Here is a 16,987-nt window from a genome sequence, read left to right on the forward strand (position 1 = left end):
TTACAATCCGCTCTCTGTTGCTGTACCAATTGAGCCTTGTCGGTGAATAATTTTTTACTGCTGAAACGGACGTCTTATAACTAAAGAAATGGCATGTAAATTGCGCATGAAAAAACCGTTACCTTTCTTTATGAAGCCCATCATTTTCACAAGAAATTCAGTTCGAAGCGTTCTAAGGCATATGAGGTATTTTAAGCTGCGAACTGTCTGAACTAAACTCGAAGGGATCTTTCCATTTTCATGCATATACCTCAGACAACACGCTAATGAAATAACTTTTGTTCTTTATTCTCCTCCTTTTTTTTTTTTTTTTTTTTTTTTTTTTTTTTTTTTTTTTTTTTTTTGTGAGCGTGTGGCAAAAGCGCTAGAATTCGTTCGGTGTTTGCGAGTCGAATTAGAAAGGACTCCTAAGAACGTTTCATATACAACATCAAAGTCATGGCCACGTCATAAAATTAACAGCTCGAGAAACACGCATTTCCACACTTGCACCCTCCGTTGCGAATCAATTTCTCCTGCCACGGACTTATGAATGACTGTAACCAGGAGAATGCCATATTTATCCCTATCATTCCTGTTACTTTCAAGGACGACTAGAGCATCAACTTCCATGTAGGAAATACCGAGTTCAAATACCGGCAAGCCCAAGTGGAATTTGTAGTAGCAGCAGCAGCAGCAGCAGCAGCAGTAGTAGTAGTAGTAGTAGTGATTTTTATAGACCGCGTCAACAGCTACTAAACTTGTTAAAACAAAGATTTCCATAGCAGAAAATATAAATATGGACACAAAATCGCAGCCAAATAGTATACAGAAACAAGGAAAACTGCTTAAAAGGTGATATAAAAATAACAAAACTAAGGTACGCCTGAAACAGCCACTACAATATCTACAGCATGTAACAAAACTAACCGCTAAATGTGAAGTGTCTGGCCTGAGTACGGAATAAAAAGCAGAATAGGCCTATATTTGAATGTAAGAAGTCCAAATATCAACAATAAAATTTTGTAAAAACTACTAACCGAGCGAGTTGGCGCATGCGTATCCCATGGGACTCGCTTGGGGAGGTCCGTGATTCGATTCCCGGACCGACCAACCTGACTGTTGTTTTTTCCGTGTTTGTCTACAGTTACTTAGGCAAATGTCGGGTTGGAATTTTCATTGCCACGGTCCATTTTCCCTCTCCCTCCCGTGTAGAAAAAGAATTTAGATTTCATATATCATTCTTCTTCCTCATCTCATTCAATATATATATATATATATATATATATATATATATATATATATATATATATATATATATACACACAGGTCAAGACGCATCCCTTCATCCGCTTACGGGCGGGGGCGTCCTCTCCGCAACCGTTCCTGGGTTCCCAGCCTTCCACAATATCTCTGAATTCATTCCTTAGGAGCACTTCCAAGGGCACTTCGACACTTCGGAAGGGCCGTTGGAATGGATCCTGTGCTGCTTGGTCACCTTGGCGGTATGAACTTAGAACGAGGGAGGGTAAGAGGCCCCCATTGGGTAAGCGGGTGAGGGGTCACATGCCGCCGGTGGGCTGGTACACCCTCATCCTCATTCATCCCATAACATTCCGGGTGCAAAGGGTTGTCCTAACCCGCCTGTAGCCACCGTGACCTGAACTAACCTAATCTAAGAACTACTGGGTGAATAAATTGTAGAGAAAGCACAACACGGCAGCCCGGTTGGCTAGCTATCGAAGTGGCTCAGTCGCGACAAGTCGGTAGCGCGTTTACCTGCTGATCCAAAATTACATTTGGCCGTGAGTTCTATTCCCGCTTGGGCTGATTACTTGGTTGGTTTCTCTCAAGATTTTCCCCAATCGTATTGTAATTGTCAGGTAATCTATGGCGAATCCTCAGCCTCATTTCGCCAAATTTCCATTTCACAATCACCAGTTCCATCGACGATGAATAACCTAGTAGTTGATACAGAGTCGTTAAATAACTAACCCATTACTATCACTGCCACTGTATCCGTACTACCTGCATTAATACTATCACCAATATCTCTACTACAATGTTACTCATGGAGGCTTACTGAAGTCATAAACGTTTGCTTAGATTGTTAAGGGGTTAGGTACAGCTTAAAAGAGTAAAATTTTGGAAATATTAAACTTTTTTCCTCCATTACTGTTCCTTGTACAATAATGAAAATTAGTATGTGTAAAACGCTGTCCTTCTGCTGTATGATAAAAAAAATTTTACGATTTAAAACAAATTATTTATATACATTTTTTTCAAAATTCAAAATGCCGGCAGTTCACTGTGCAGTGATGAAGCGTTTCCCTCATAACTCAAAAACTATCCAACATTCTGTAATGAAACTTTTTGTGTGTATTTATGCATGTCATCTCTACAATATGATGCAAAATCAATTCTCTACCTTTAATAGATTGTCTGATAAATAAATAAATTCATTTTAAAAAATGGTCAAATATCAATATTTTATTTTAACACAAAATAATATATATATATATATATATATATATATATATATTTATTTATTTATTTATTAAGGAATGTAGTTGAAAGAGCATGATATTGTAAACATAAGTTTCAGCAATAAAATAAAAGAGAGAGAACATGAAAAATTTAACAAGTTTATAAGTTATGAGGAAACGCTTCATCACTGCACAGTGAACTGCGACTGTTCTCAATTTTAAAAATTATATATATATATATATATATAATTTTTTGTAAATCGTAAAAATATTTTTTAATATAGCAGAAGGACAGTGTTTTACACACACTCATTTTCATTATTGTACAAGATACAATAATGGAGGAAAAATGTTGAATATTTCCAAAAAATTTTAATGCTGTAAGCTGTACCTAACCCCTTAAGCAAAGCAGTGAAACTTGCTAGTCGTGATATGTTCATGAAGAAAGATCGTACACAGCTTAGGATAGATTAGACACGGGGTACAAACTTACAAGAGAACCGTCCCAGGTTGTGTAGCTTGAATTTGATGAAAATGAATATTTAAGCTAATTTTCGTTCGTTAAATAACTTGGTGATAGTCGTTCGTTTCGCTTTTTCCTCGTTTACGAAATATAATGACCTGAAAATCAATGCTACTTATACCGCTTCTTGCGCGCACTCGGATCCTCATAGTACCGTGACACCGAATCACAGCTCTCGCATTAATGCTCTAGTCTAAATCATTTTTCTCTTAACTGATTAAAATAGTACTTTTGCTGAAATATAAATTCAATTTGATTTTAAAATGTGTGCGCTAGTTCGAGTCCTCATGGGGGAAGAAATTTTCTCATGACATTTCGACCAGTGAATGGGACCAGTGCCCACCCAGCATCGTGATGCACTTGGGGAGCTACGATAGGTAGCGAAATCCGGTTCCGCAAACTAGTTATAACGGCTGAGGTGGCTCATCGTGCTAACTATACGATACCTCCATTCTGGTTGGATGATTGTCCACCTCTGCTTCGGCATGTGGCCGTGAGGCTAGCAGCCGGCTGGTCGGTCTTGGCCCTTCGTGGGCTGTAGCGCCACGGATTATTAACTTTGTGATTCACCTTATTATGATAGTGTGGATTCGAAATGAAATGGTAGGAACAAAGAACCATTGGACAGTACAAACATTTTATATACGCTGGTTTGTCACACTCTTCTGTGACACACACAATGTTTCCAACATGCAACATTGTTGCAAGAACGTTGTGAAACTTTCTCTTTCTCAAAGGTTTTTGCGTCACATATCCACACTTCTGCCATACGTTATTATTTTAGCATGTCTTTGAGGACAGGTGAATGAAATTATTGATACACAACAGAATGCAATATCACTATGAAGCCCCCTTAATGTCTCTGGAATGTTTTCACAGATAATTGTATGTATGAAATACTCTTCTAGCCTTCGAATTAGAATTTTATATTGCCTAAAATTACACATCCAAAGGTTGAAAAAAATCTTGTAGTTTTTGAAGAGATTATATGTGTTTTAATTGTCTTACATGTAAAGTACTGTTTACTTCATCAGTAAATATAATGTCATCAGATCACTCCAGGAATCCAGAAGTAGTAGTGTGTCTTTCTTAACATCCGGAAGAAATACACCTCTTAACCATCTTCTCACGTGATTTTTTGTCACTTTACCGGAACTACTTGCATCGACCACGACATTAAATGCCTTATATTTGTCTACACGTTGTTTTACTTTAGGTCCAAATTTCCCTTTCGGTTCTTGAAAGCATAGTATGTACAGTCGTCTTCTTAAACTTTCAGCTACATAGGCTACCTATGGATATGGACGGTGAACGAATGAATGAAAGCTACCATGGATTGCATTATTACTACATTAATGCGAGTTAAGGAAAAACAAACTGGCTAGAGCATTAATGCGAAAGTTGTGATAGGGTGTCTCGGAACTATGAGGATACGAGTGCGAAAGAACGAAGGTGTAACTTATTTACATTTTTCTCATAGGATTCAAACCCATGTCTGCTGGCTTTGTAATAGAAAACGCTATTGCTTATGTTGCAGCGAAGAACAAACTACGTATATAGACAAGATAATTTGTGATGAGTTAACGAAGCATTCAACTTGATTTAGTTTTTATGAACAAAATCTACTCACTGAACAACTTTATCTTATATAAGACAATTAAGAACCTTGGCATTATTATAAGGTATCTCTTAATATTTAATTTAGGAATACCTATAATGTCTTCATTATACCCGCTACATGTTTTATAAACGGGATAAATGTCTTACCAAATTGGCCTTGTTCTTTTTTCTTTTTACACTCAGAAGGTCCAATAGCCATGAATCGAAACCTGTAATACAGATGATTCAGATAATAGTAAATTAATACTCAATCACGGCCAGAAACATTATTTTAACGATAATAGCAGTACAAAACAGTTTCGCCTTCTGAAGATTTCGATATCGTAAAACTGCAAGCAATTTAAGGCTGAAGTGTTGTATTACATATCAGTTTCTAGGCGAACGACAACGTAACTCCACACCAATACCTACACGGCCGAGTTTCGAAGAGAAGAAATGGATGTTATAAAATAACAGGTATGAGTACTTATCAATTTTACTTGGACCATTTAACAACTAGAAAGGACAAATCACTATAACATAAAGTAATATGGTTGACTATGCGCTATATTTTCTAAACAAACACTGGTCACTTTTGACATTGTAGCATAGCACCTACCAATATAAATAATACAATATACACGAGTAAAATGTGACATATTAATATTGTATAAGATACTTTGTGCATCTAAACTACGCACACTGATAACTGAAAAGGCTCGTCGCAGCAAAAAATACTGTAGGAAACACTTTATTTACTTTATTTATTTAACGACACTGTATCAGCTACTAATTCTGTTTAGCGTCGATGACATAGCTGATAGCGATATAGGTCTAATATTTGGAGAGGTGAGGGCGAGAAGTTGCAATGAGATTATCTGACATTCGACTTACAGTTGAAAAAAGTCTGCAAACAAAACAACCTGGTAATCAGCACAAACAGTAATAGAACCCACGCCCCAAAACAGTTCTGGATAACTAAGGCCCGATTGTATAAACTATTTAATCTTAGATCAGAGGTTAAATTGATCCTTGTTTTAGCTGAACTTGGAATTTTGTGTTGTATAAAGTCTAATCTGAGATTAATTTGTCTCAAACTAAAGTCAACTTTGACTGGAGAAATTTCTCCGATTAAGTTAGATGATCCAAGTTCAGTTATTTCTTTTCTGTTTGAAATATACGAGTGGCAGATTGTGCAAATAAAATATCCATTATTATTAATATTATTAGATATGATAGGTATATATTTCAATTTCTTGCCTTAATACACAAAAAATCTTATATTTTATAAGGCTCTATCGTGTTCAGCAGTAACAAATAACATAACCTATAATTATATTATGTTTATAACAACCATTAATTATTAAAGGATATGATAGGTACATTCATAAATTTTCAATTAACTGTATTACTAAACGAAAATTGTCGTTTTATAAAGCTTTATTATGTTTAGCAGTATCAAACACCATAACATGATAACAACTTGGAGAACAGTCAACCTTCTTCTTATTGTCCGCCATTATTTACATTGCACAAAAAACCAGTGTCTCCAACAGAGTGTACGGTAAGTCGCCAAAAAGTAGTTGTAAAGTCGCTAGATTTTTCATTATCAACAAAGAAAGATTAAATTTTGTCACTATCGGGTGCTAAAAAGGTCACTAAATCCCTATTTAAGCAATATAAAAGTTACAAGAAATTGTTGTTGAAAAAGAGTTAAAGTCGCTAGACTGGCAACACTGAACAAACCTGTATAACATGGTCCGCGCATCACGTATTTCACCTGTTTATGCGATGTTGCCAAATCCTTTTCACGTGAACTTAGATTGCATTTGAACCAAGGTAATTTGATCGAAGAAAAGTTTTATACAATAGAAGAAGTGTCTGAACTCGGTTCACTTTTCGATCTTCGATCAAAGTTGATCTTTAGTCAGAGAGTTTTATACAATTGGGCCTAAGTGTGCCTACCGCCTATGGTTTCAGAGGGTATTACCTAGCAAAGCGGCCTTGTAAGTCAGGGCACTGCAGTCGACCAGTGTCTGTTTATGTTACGATACGATGACGTCATAGCGTTGTTGGACATCGGAAGTTGTTGACTATAATTATTTCTTTTCTAGAAGTCCATGGTGAGCTCATGTTACAGTAACTCCTGATGCATTGCCGGATAACATAAAAATCTTAACTCAGTGCTGTTATAGGTCTCGCAAGCAGGGATTACCGACGACAGGAATGCGAACGAAACAATTCGATAAGGAAGAGCGGGCGACAGGAAAGGCCACGAGGTAACTTGAATGATATTCAAGAGTACAGTCGGAAGAGAAACGACATCGATAGAATCAGTCTTGCATTGTGATAGTTACATTACGCTTTTAGTTTCAGTTCCACTGCATGTGAACACGTGTCTTGTTTTTTTATTTTAGTAGGTTATTTTACGACGCTGTATTAACATCTCAGGTTATTTAGCGTCTGAATGATATGAAGGTGGTAATGCCGGTGAAGTGAGTCCGGGGTCCAGCACCGAAAGTTACCCAGCATTTGCTCAAATTGGGTTGAGGGAAAACCACGGAAAAAACCTCAACCAGGTAACTTGCCCCGACCGGGAATCGAACCCGGGCTACCTGGTTTCACGGCCAGCCGTGCTAACAGTTACTTCACAGGTGTGGACACGTGTCTTGTTCCAAGTGCGTTCATTATATTATGTAGTGACGGAGCGTTCCCCTCGCAGAGTATCATTATTTTATTCGTAAACATAATGTTGCGCGTTTAATTCGCTTCGAATTTGTCTCTTGCTACGCTCTTCATTTCCACAGGCGATGTCCCCATCTGTTCATCTTCTTGGAAGAGGCTGTACTTCCATCGACTCTTACCTCTCGCTCCTTCGGCGTGCCTACATGCACACGTCAAAACAGACAGTAGAGTCATTCCACGTCAAATCGCACAAAATTATACAAATTTTGACCTTCATATTTCTGATTGCGTTTATATTTTTTTACCAACTCTATGGGTCTAATAAACCAACAAGTATTTTTATTTCCTCCTAAGTCCACATGTTTTTAAAATATTACATGTTAAAATTCGTTAAAAATGTCGCACAATCCAACATTTAAAGCATCATATTTCTGATGATATTGATGTTAAAAATTTTTTGAAAAATGCATTTAAAAGCTTAAAGTTCTGTCTTTTATTAAATATTTACTAACTAATTTTAATATAATTATTACAAATATTTTTTTATAATACAATTTTTAAAACATGTATATCAATGTGAAATAGCCCCATTAAAATCTAAAAAAATGCCTGCTAGATGCACTGAAGTATTCTTAATAATTCCAGAAAAAATCAGAATGGGATCCCCAATAGTTTAATGGAAATTTAATTACTTACGACACAATGTGTAGCGGTCGGCGCAGCAGCAGTTGACGGGAAGCGTTAAAGCGCGCTGGGAGGTTTACCGGTGCTGGATGATTGACTGAACGTTGCAACATTACACCCAGTACGGATCAAGTCACTCGAGGAAACACTGTTAATTTCCTTATTATGATATCTTCAAATAATTGTACATTATGCTTTTTAAATGTGTCTTTTCATTCACATTTTAAATTTTCATTCGCCTACCTTCTTTCTTGAAAGAAAATTGTTTTACTAAATCTTCAATTTTTGACAACGGAATGAAAGAATGTAATTTTAATGTACCAGTTATTGGTTTTAGATTATGGTATCTGGCCTGCAAATTTTCAGTGTGGTTTTTGTGCTTATTCAATGGACAAAATATAAATGACATGTTAGAAATGTTTTTTGTGACCAATCAAACAGTTTTTTTTTTTGGTGTTGTTATAGGATCTTGTATAGGCTAACTCTCGTGGCAAGTCTTTTAACAGTATCTCCAATGCCATCACATGGACGTTTACCATGCGACGTTGCAAAGAAGTGTCATTCAGCACTAATTCCATAATCGTCTTCAAGTAAGCAATTAGTTTAAATTTTTTTTTTTTCTTTTGTATTTTGAACTTGATCCATTGGAAAAGTAGATGATTTTTTTCATATCGTTGAATTCTTGCTTTAAGAAATTGATTGCTTCGGGTTGAAAAAAGTGAAAGGGATCGGTGTCATGTCTCATGGTTTCTGAGATGGCAATACTTTTGTAACGAATTTCTGTATCTCCTTTGAAATATATTACGAAAGGATTTATTTATTTATTTAAATATACAGAATAAAGAATATAATTACAAACAAGAGAAGTAGAAATAAAATAATACAATCAATATAAAAAAGGAGATACAGTAGTATTAACAAAATTTGAGACCGAATGAGCAGTGCTCGTGTCAAAAATAAAATATGGCTGACTTTTGAAGGGATGACGATGCATCTTCTACATGAAAAACTTTACATGCAAGGGAGCCTTTTACTTTTTGAAACTTTTCACGGGGTTATCGTTTTTGTTGTAGCTTTATTTTCTTGATAGGGGATTCTACTGACATCAAACTCTTGTTTAATTCCTCAATATTAGTGATTTCTAGCACCATATCCATAGAACTGCTAGAAGACGAACTGGGATAATCACTTTCTCTGTCCGCACTTTCATTTGATTCATGTTTATTAATATCACAAGAACTACCGGCTTCACATATAATTTCACCTGACCTATCCGGAAATTGACTGATTTATACGGAACGGATCACATATTTGCACATTCAAAGACTCCTTTAAATTGAGCTTTATCAATAAGTCGCGACTTACGCGTCTTAGTGTACTTTCCTTTTTAAAAGCGTGATTAGGAAAGTAAATGGATATATATTACGCGATCTTTACCATCACTCATGTTGTATAGAAGTCACGTCACTGCGTGAAATTCAAACCCAAACTGATTATTTTTCTCTTCTATATTTTGTCTCCTGCCATCTGTTTATTGCCATAAAGTTTACTGCCTTACCCAGCCTTGCTATCACCAAACACTTGGCTATATTACAGTATAAACATACAGCAATGTGAAGGGCTTCCCCTCTTAGCTGAGCTGACAATAATAAAATAATTTTAGATAAGATATTTACTGTTCCTTAAGGTATTAATTATTTGATGATTAGTATGGTGACATCAGATGCAACGGGGGATTTCGTAAAACTTTCCACGGGCAGCCTTCTAGCCTATGGCTGCAAGCAGTTCATTAGCTGGGCATCGCGAGCGCGTGCATGCCTCCGGAAAATAAATTGTTACAAATGTATGGGTGCCGATCCTATATTTATAAATGCAGTAGTTTACAGATAATACATCAGCGAACAAGTCTATATTTTTTTCAGATTTTTAACTTGGCTATTTAATATAGTAATTTTGCTTTGAAAAAGAAATGATTAAAAAAATAGGCCAAATTTTTAATTTATTTGTGATAGGCCTAAAGTAATAAAAAGTGTTGTATTTAGTCTTTCAAATGCGCCAAACCGCAAATCTCAATTATATGTAAGCACAGAGTTCCAAGTGAGTTTATGTAACTGTGCGCGCATAATTTGCATAACTTCAAATAGTCATAACTACACAAATAATTAATAATTGTGAAATAAAACAATACGGGTCTCCTTATTTGATGTCTGGAATTCATGAAATAAAATTCGACCATTTCCGAGAAGGTCGTGTTTTATTGCTGTGCGATTTGACGTGGAATGACTCAACGCCACCACTGTTTTTCGGAGGTAATCGTTCCTTGCGCGAGCTATACTGACATCATCATCGAAGTAAAAAAAAATACAGATGCATAGCTTTATTAATCTACATATTTTTACGTAGAACTACTGTGGGTGCGATCACTTATCGATAAGGACAAGGGAATACAAAGAGAACAAGAGGAATACAAGGAGAAGAATGGAAAGACAAGGAGACCAACGAGAACACAAGAACAAACAAGAACAAGAGGAAGAACAAGGGAAAGACAAGGAAAATAGGGGAACACAAGAAAAATAAAGGAAGAGGAAGACAAGAAGACCAAGGGAAAGACAAGGAAAATAGGGGAACACAAGAAAAATAAAGGGAATCGAAGGAAAACAAGATGAAAAAGGGGAATGCAAAGAGATAAGAAGAATAAGGGTAATGCCAGGAGAATAAAGGTAACAGATGAGGAACAAGGGTAATACAATAAATTGAACACTAAGTATTCAGTACTGTTTGTTCTGGCGCTTACTGTAGAATAACAAGTTACTATGAAAGGACACTGTACATTGTCACATATTGCTAAAACAACATAATTTTATGGGCTACTTACTATGATCAGCGAGAATATAGTGAATTTTTGTGAAAATAATGCAATCGTAAAATCACATTTAACAGGAAAGTAGTTAGATCACTGTGTAAGTGTAACACGCCTTATCTTATAATGCGTAATCAATCTCCACTCCCTTCCTCAGTATTTCAACTTTTATTACGGAGTACGTAGCAGCATACTATATAGTATACAATGTTTCGCGCGCGATAATCTAAATTGCTTTCCTTGGTCGCGGTCATGAACAGAAACATTTTGTTATAGCGACAACCTGCTTCTCATGTGTAGTACTTAATTGATGCACTTGCTCCTAAATTACATTATTCTTTTCATGTGCTTCTTCTACTAAATGACTCCGGATATTTCATAAAGTTTCAATGGAGAGAGAATTATTATCCATTGTTATGTCCAGTTCTGCGACCGACCTTGATTTTCGTAGATGATTGTTTCCGGTCTCAAATTTTGATGCAAGACAGTTGTCTAGTCTTGATTACGATCTCGTTTACCTAATCTCTACACGCTCATAAATACATCTGCTCTCTTTAGCCCGGTTTCGGAAGGCAAACAAGTCTGGTTTAAAATAGTCATGTTGTCATGACTAATTCAAACTCGGACGAATACGGTAGAATTAGAGCAATAAAGAGCTTAACGCGGTTTCCTTCGGAGAAAAAGTAAACATGGGATCCCATATCATAGATTCACGGTAAGTAGCCTAAGTTTTACACTTCGCGGAAAGACGTCTCTACAAGGTGCAATAGTTGTGGGTTTCTGCACTGTTTCACAGATGCAGTAACATGGAACGTTTCGGATATAAGTAGAGCCCGGACGTTAGGCAAAATGTCTTTTTTAAACTGAGTGTATGCATGAAAGACCTATTAGAGATAAACACGTTTCCACTCATTTGGGGACGAAAGGCCCAATTTCTATTTTGCCTTTTTTGTCTATTTTAGCTCCCGTCGCCTATTTTAAGGTTAAATGCCTTTTTTTTTTAGCCTTTTTACGTCGCTATTATACATTTTCTATATTTTTAATGCATTTAAAATAAACCGCACATAAATTATACCAAAAAACAAAAAAGAACGGTTGTACAAATTAAAAATATATATTCACTCACACAAGTATTTTCTGAGAATCTTATTCAATGCTCAGGTCACGTCAGGGTTTACCAGCGAAAGAAACGGGTTGAGGGAAGTATTAAAAGGAAGTCTCCAGGTCCCGTTACTGTTGTTGCTTGCACGCACAAGTCACGCGTACTTTGAAGTCTCTAATCTCTTTTCACACCCCTCTTATTGAGACAATACACAGTCGGTTTTTCCCGATCTCTGAAACAGTCCTTCTGAAATAAGTCGTTTTAAGTTTGCTCCAATCACTTCAGTAGAAGTAGAAAGATCTTTTCCCACCATGAAAAACGTTCTCTCTGATAGGTGGTTCACTACGACAGTTGACAACTTAAAAAAGCATCTTGTTGTGACATGTAACCAATAGGATAGTTTATTAAGTATTTGTCTATTTTTGTCTGTTTCCATGAATAATAAATGCCTATTTCACTGCTTATGTTTACTATTTTAGTGCCTATATGCCTGCCTATTTTAACAAAAATAAATGCCTAAACATCCGGGCTCTAGACATAAGCATCGGCTCAATCAAACAAAGCAAGGAAAGGGATAACAGCTTCAAAGTATCAGGTGTTACAGATTAACAGGGTAAAATTGATATAGAGGTCCAAAATGAGTATTTTCAGTTAGAGCAACCAATGTCGGACAGGTAATTTTAATGCCCCACAAGCTCTTAAACTTCCAGATAAAAAGTGCATACTTATGCAGAAGGTTTTTTGAGCTGCTTATTTTCAAAATATTTTATAACTCAATTGTTCAAAAGCGGTGCGCACCGATCTCGATATTGTACAGTACAACGGCGCAAAAATTCAGCTGTACTCTCTCAAATATTCCCGATGTATGTTGTAGGCCTATGAGACAGGCAACAAGGATTCTGGCAACTAATTTCTCGCCAGTTTCCAACAAAATTTGATGTGTTTCCAAAGGAAAAATTCCAGGGCAATGAGATCTGGTGATCGTGATGGCCACAAAGAGAACATAAATATTAATGTAAATAGTATACTGGTTACAGTGAAAACATAATAGAAGAGTTAGGTGTTGTTTTGAAAGCTACAGTACTACCAAAGGTCTGTATTCAAATGTTGACGAGTCAGGCATGATTGCAGGTTTGCATACTCTTCAGGCGCTATTCCAAAATTTCAGCTTTTGATACCTTAAGATGGTATCTTCGACCATTGGTTCTCTATCTCAAAATACTCATGTTGGAACTCACTATCATCTGTATCATTTTATCCATGTTGATCTGGAACACCTGGGATATGATATGGAGGTTCCAAACGTTCGACGATTCTATATATCTGTTCTATGACATGGTGCAAAAACTAAAAAATCGCGCACTACTGTTATCATGTCTTCAAGCATGCACTTGCAGTCTTGGAATAACTTAAATACTGTCTAGTGTTCGAATAAAGAAAGAAAAAGATTCTAGTACTTACGACAAGTTTTTCAATACTTTTACAAGAAACAGAACTGTGTTAATGTTAGGTATCCGACGTAAAAGAGTGGCACAATGGGATTCATCACGGTCGAAGTGCTCAGAAATAAACTAACCAGGTTGTACCATTCTTGTGTTTGGTGAATTACTTGTAAATAAAGTCTCTGTGAGGGCAATTTTAACCAAATTTGGTAGGCGTACATCTCTATTCAAGAACATGCCATCGCCTCAACCCGACTTGGTAAAATATTCCAAACAGATTTTTTGATCGAGAATCATCTTTCAGTCTGTAACGTGACAATCCATCGAATACAGTCATTCTTCTCTTTCATTGTTATGTCATCGTAATCAATACTTAAAAGTGTGAAATTTGAAAAACAAACATTACAAGAAAAGTTGATATTTTTCTTTGATTATTTATGCAGTTAGCTTCCTTATATTTCGATATCGTGCAGAACCACCTGCGATTCTAAAACAGCACAATCTGTTCCCACAATTCTTTCACACTCCACTACTCACAAGTTCCTAAATAGCTATTGTTAAAGAAATACCTTCACGACACCTGCCCCAGCCAATAAATCACAATCGTAACTCGATTGCGTTCACAGTTTTTCTTGAACATTTCGTCGGGCACTGCACCGATATTCCTCAATATTTTCATTTTATAGTATCTTAATGTGATCACTGCAATTCATCATTTGGATTAGGTTACACAATATTCAACTTAACAAGGTCTTTAATTATAGAATATATTGTGCTTCGGAGAGATGGGGTTGAAGACGAATTAGTGAAAAAAAGAGATAGACAAGCAAAGAAAAGAAGAAAAAGAAGGCTTAAGGAAAGAAGTAATTAAAGAAAAAAATGAGCACAACGAAGATAATGTACTCTCTGATACCTTTTACAAGTTACGCTTATATTACGAATAAAATTGCTGTTTTTAACGTGAAACGTTTAAGCGGGAACCTATTCGGGAAAAATGTCCATTATCATTTCTATAAAATTCTACACGCATCTTGGTCCTTAGCGGGAGCGTGCCCATGCAATCCGGAACATATTATTGCTCCTTAGCATCACAGGGTCGATGCAACACCCAACACATTATAATTGCAAAAATAAACGAAGTTTGAAAGTGGCTTGAGAAACGAATGTTGCAGTTATTTTTGTACTGATTACAATATTAATTAAAAGTTCAAGTTCTTTGTTTTGTGATTACGCTAAGATGATTCTCATCATGCGGTGATATACGATTATTTTAAAATAATTACACAAAGGTTCTTTTAGATTACAACTTTTAACGATTATTTCATATACATCATAACCTACAAACATCCAAACCCATACAATCACAGAACCAACAACCAGTTAAACCTTCCACGCATTAGAGGGATTCTACTAATCCCCAGCCATCTTTATTAATTGGTTATTTAACGATGCTGTATGAACTTCTAGATTATTTAGCGTCGGTGATAGCAAGAAGGGCATTTGGCGAGATGATATACCTTCTACAATGATTAATTAAAATGTGAGAGGTTTGAACGAAACACAGTGTACTTTTGGAGATATTCAAGACTTAAAAGCTCAACTGCGAACGGTTAAATCCATATGCTGCCAAACGTACTCTCACAGTTGCAGCCTTCAGCAGTTAAGGAAGCAGTTATTCATACTTACCACAATGCACATTAAGATAAACTTAATTTTCGTAATATTGTAGTTACAGTCATGTCTGGCTTGAAACCAAATATGGTACGGTATTGTCTTTTTTAATCGTAATAGATTGTAAAAGTATTTCAAGAAATATTTCTTATGCAAGATCTATTTAAAACCAAAAGAATATATTACAATTGGCGGAATACTGGCAATCAATATAAAAGTCGATCGAAAATTTAGTGCTTAACATAAATTAATAATCTAAAAGGTCCTGGACTCTCTAATTATTGACAATGATAGAAGTATCGCTATCCAAAACGCTACTACATAATATCAAGAAACCACCGATTAACCTGTACGTAGAATCCATACAAAATAATCACCTGTTCACTCCGCCGACCCGGTGCCTTGCGTATAAAACCCGAACGGTCGAGAATGCTCAACCTCCCCAGGAGTTGTTGATGGTGTAGAGGCTACCGCTGACGGTGTACCGGACCCGGAACGCAGAGGGACGGGTAGAGGTTTGGGGGCTTTGCGCGGTCGTGGTGGCCCGCGCGTGCCCTGGTGTCCGGGACCCACGGGGCGCAGGCGGGGTCGTCCTGGTCCTCGCTTCACTGGGATGGGTTGCGGATGTCCTGTGTTGCTAGCCCCTGGCTCGCTAGGTTGACACGGGTCACCTGCAATTATAACGGCACAAATTTCCAGATAAACAATAATGCAATTATACAGAGTATTAAAAAATTCAATATTTTGAGAGGCAGTAGTACTACTCATCAAAACGAGAAAAAAATATATAATAAACATGGGTCCCAGTGGCGCAACTTTTATAGCTGAGCTTCCCAGCAAAAATGATAATCCAGGCCCCTTTCCTTACTGTCATTTTTTTTTCATATTTTTATAATTTTATTTTTTACATCTAATTTGAATAAAACAATTTAGCATAGCAAAATACAAAATTAAGTGAACAGAACTGAAAAAAATTTAAATGATATAACTTATATTTTACTAAGGCTATAATTACACAATAATAGGTCTACCTAAGATAAATTTAATGTGAAGCTTAGTTCAACAAGCGCTTTTCTTATCTGGCCTTTTGAGAAGCAAATGACTCACTCAAATCATGCAGAGATACACTGAGAGCACTAAGTCTTTCTTAAGTCATTGTACTGGGACACTGAGATTCGTTTCACCACAGGTAGCTAGTGTTTGACTGTTTGGTCGAAATATTGAGTCTATTTTAGTCAATTTCGAAACGTATGTTTTAAGTTTTTTCCTTTTGGGTTTTTCTGCACCACTTAAATGTTCATAATTACTTTTAAAAGGTTTCATTGTCACAAAACATGAGAAAAATGAATTAAATCTAGTAACAAGCAGACGTGTTGCTATACAAAACTTCTTTATTTCAATGTGCGTTTACTGTTTATATGCTGCGATTACGGCTGGCAACCTGATGACATGAAAATACACCACGAGAAACAATGTCTCCATCCATAAAAATCACTCTCACATTTTCAACGTTGGCGTCACTGCAGCATGGTTGTGGGCGAGTCTACTGAGGCAATCGACAGGGGTGTATGATGCCAGTTGGATCATCGTATGCGCATCCTCGGGTCCAGTGATGGCGGTCATTATCACAGATTTTCATATGCCAGAGAGTAAGGGTGGGGGGGGGGGTGTAAGTTACGCCACTGATGGGTTCAAAAATTGCTATCTTACTAGATATGAGTACTTGTTCATAAATATCATAGGAAATATTCAATGTGATTTCCATTAAAGAAAGATTCAATATTCTAAGAGGTGGTAGTATTAATCAAAACAAGAAAAAAGTCTAATAAACATGAGACCTAAAATTAAATTTTGTACGAAAAAGGGCCTTGAAATTGGTACTTTAAAATCAGCATTGCTTGTTGCTTATTAGGTGCACAGCATCATATCAGAAATACAGTAAATAAAAGGGTATTT

General features: G+C 36.3%; 1 protein-coding gene across 1 annotated transcript in view; it reads right to left on the bottom strand.

The window, feature by feature from the left end:
• Positions 1-16,987, bottom strand: part of Ino80 (chromatin-remodeling ATPase INO80) — a 454,888-nt gene that overhangs the window by 11,883 nt on the left and 426,018 nt on the right. Inside the window, exon 30 of the mRNA XM_069824011.1 lies at positions 15,409-15,702. Coding sequence (XP_069680112.1) covers positions 15,413-15,702 — 290 coding nt within the window. The 3' untranslated portion in view covers positions 15,409-15,412. The remainder of the gene's footprint in view (positions 1-15,408; positions 15,703-16,987) is intronic.

This window comes from Periplaneta americana, chromosome 4, assembly GCF_040183065.1.
Source record: "Periplaneta americana isolate PAMFEO1 chromosome 4, P.americana_PAMFEO1_priV1, whole genome shotgun sequence".
Classification (NCBI taxonomy): domain Eukaryota; kingdom Metazoa; phylum Arthropoda; class Insecta; order Blattodea; family Blattidae; genus Periplaneta; species Periplaneta americana.